General features: G+C 31.2%; 1 protein-coding gene across 1 annotated transcript in view; it reads right to left on the reverse strand.

The window, feature by feature from the left end:
- LOC119584971 (microtubule-associated protein futsch-like) overlaps positions 1–2,057 on the reverse strand; it is a gene marked incomplete at its 5' end in the record, with an annotated part of 346,977 nt that overhangs the window by 6,553 nt on the left and 338,367 nt on the right. The window contains 2 exon segments of the mRNA XM_037933567.1: positions 1,038–1,163; positions 1,705–1,816. Coding sequence (XP_037789495.1) covers positions 1,038–1,163; positions 1,705–1,816 — 238 coding nt within the window.

Below are 2,057 nucleotides of genomic sequence, written 5' to 3' on the forward strand. Positions count from 1 at the left end.
CAAAATATCATTAAATCTTTGGTAAAGGATCTAATATCTGCAATAAAAATACTGTTTGGGGGAATAACTGTAAAAAAAAAAAAAAATTTAGAGGCAAGCACGGGCAATGAACCAATCAAAGAAAAAAAAAAAAACGATGTTTTTCATTTCTGTTACACATGTAAAAGACACACAACACACACATGTAAACATTATACAATACACAGAATTTTGAAGTTCTCAAAATGAAAAAATATGAGACAAAAAGAAAGACTAAAAAATGATAGGATAATGGCAAAATCTACGAGTGGATTACACAGGTTCAGTGTGCCATTTTGAGTGTACATTTGACATATCTGACATATTTTAGCAAACAGAGTCTCAACTGTATTAGCAAAAAAAAAAAGCACCCTTTATCACTTATATGGAGGATTTATCCTGGATTACGATGTTATTTTTCTTTAGAAATGAGTGAGGTACTTTATTTTTCTTTGTTATATTTAGTATCATGAGAAAATGGTAGTTAAAAGATGTTGAACAAATTTTCTGTACTAAAGAACTTATTATTTACACTATAAAACTATTCTAATACCTTATTACTAAACTTTATATCTTTCCAAAATACACTCAGTGTCCCAACTAAAATCTCTAATGAAGCAACTGCATATATCAACTGCAAAATAAGCTTCAAACTGTCTTTTGCAATCTGAAGCGAACAACTAAAATGTCTAAAAGTAGAAAAATCTCATCATGCTTACTATCAAACTGAGTTCCAGGCAGTGAGAATGAAGATAAAAAGGTGAACTAGTCTAATACTCATAATTATCTTAAATATGATAACCATGCTTAAAAATAAATATAAAAAATCCATACAATACCTCATGAAACCTCATTATCTTAAAATTCTAGAGGTGAGCAATAAAAAGGCACATTACAATGAATATCATATGGATCTTTTAATAATAAAATTAATAAAAACCTATTAATGAACGTAACTGATATTTCTATAAAGCTATTAATGAGAGAAAAAACAATAATAAAATTAAGCCTATACTCACAAGGTCTGTCAGGACCTGGCTCCACCAGGGTGTCTACATAGGAGACAGGGAAAATACCCTTGCGAGCGCCTATTCGACCCTCATACCAGTTTTCATCAACTCGGCGGGTCAGAACAACCAGCTCCCCTATTGAGAAAATGTGACATTCGAAGATTTTCCTTCACATTTGGATGATCAACAACAATTATTATCCTGATATCCCTGTAATCTTGAGTTAGGTAGTTTCATAGTCTTTATCTATTAGTAGTTCATAGCCTTGATAAATTTCTATTTTCATCCAAGCTAGTTCTGTGCAATGCCCTTTAAGTGTATCTTTATTACTGTAATAATTCTTACTAATCATGTACTTTGTGAATACTGGAAGAAAGGCTGACATATTTGCTTCTCAAGGAAATGTTATTGTTTAATGTAATATTTGCTCATCTATTTAGATTATTAAGAAAAGGATTAGATTACTTTGCTATTTGAGAAGCAGGGAGTGACTGTTTACATCTGGCTGTGATTCTTTTTTCCTAAGTCTGACATTTAATACTATAGCATTATGTCAAAAGCTTTTTCTTGTACACTGCTGTTTTGATTTGATAAAATGTTGTCTTTGAGTAAATGTATGCAATTTCAAAGCAAAAGCATCAAATCAGTTTAGAAATATTTCTCACAAAGCACTTACCTTTGCTGAGGGACATTTCCATGGAAGTCTGGGCTTGGAAATTAAATCTCGCTCTTGCTTGTCCTTCAGTTGGTTTTCTTGTCAGGGTTTTCATGTGATCATAAGGCACAATCTGGAAAATGTAAATATTACTATATCATTGCATCCAAGAAGAATTTTGGACTAAAATTGTTCATAAGAAATCTAAAAACAGGGACTACATATTGATAATTCAAAATCTATACATGGACACTCTCTGTTTTTCATCATCAAAGAACATTAACAATGAACTTACTCTCATAGTTGCATGAAAATACCAACGACAGAATCTCTTATACCATCTTCTAGAAAATAAGATAACATCACGTTGAAGT

Source organism: Penaeus monodon, chromosome 19 (genome assembly GCF_015228065.2).
Source record: "Penaeus monodon isolate SGIC_2016 chromosome 19, NSTDA_Pmon_1, whole genome shotgun sequence".
In the NCBI taxonomy this organism is placed as follows: Eukaryota; Metazoa; Arthropoda; class Malacostraca; order Decapoda; family Penaeidae; genus Penaeus; species Penaeus monodon.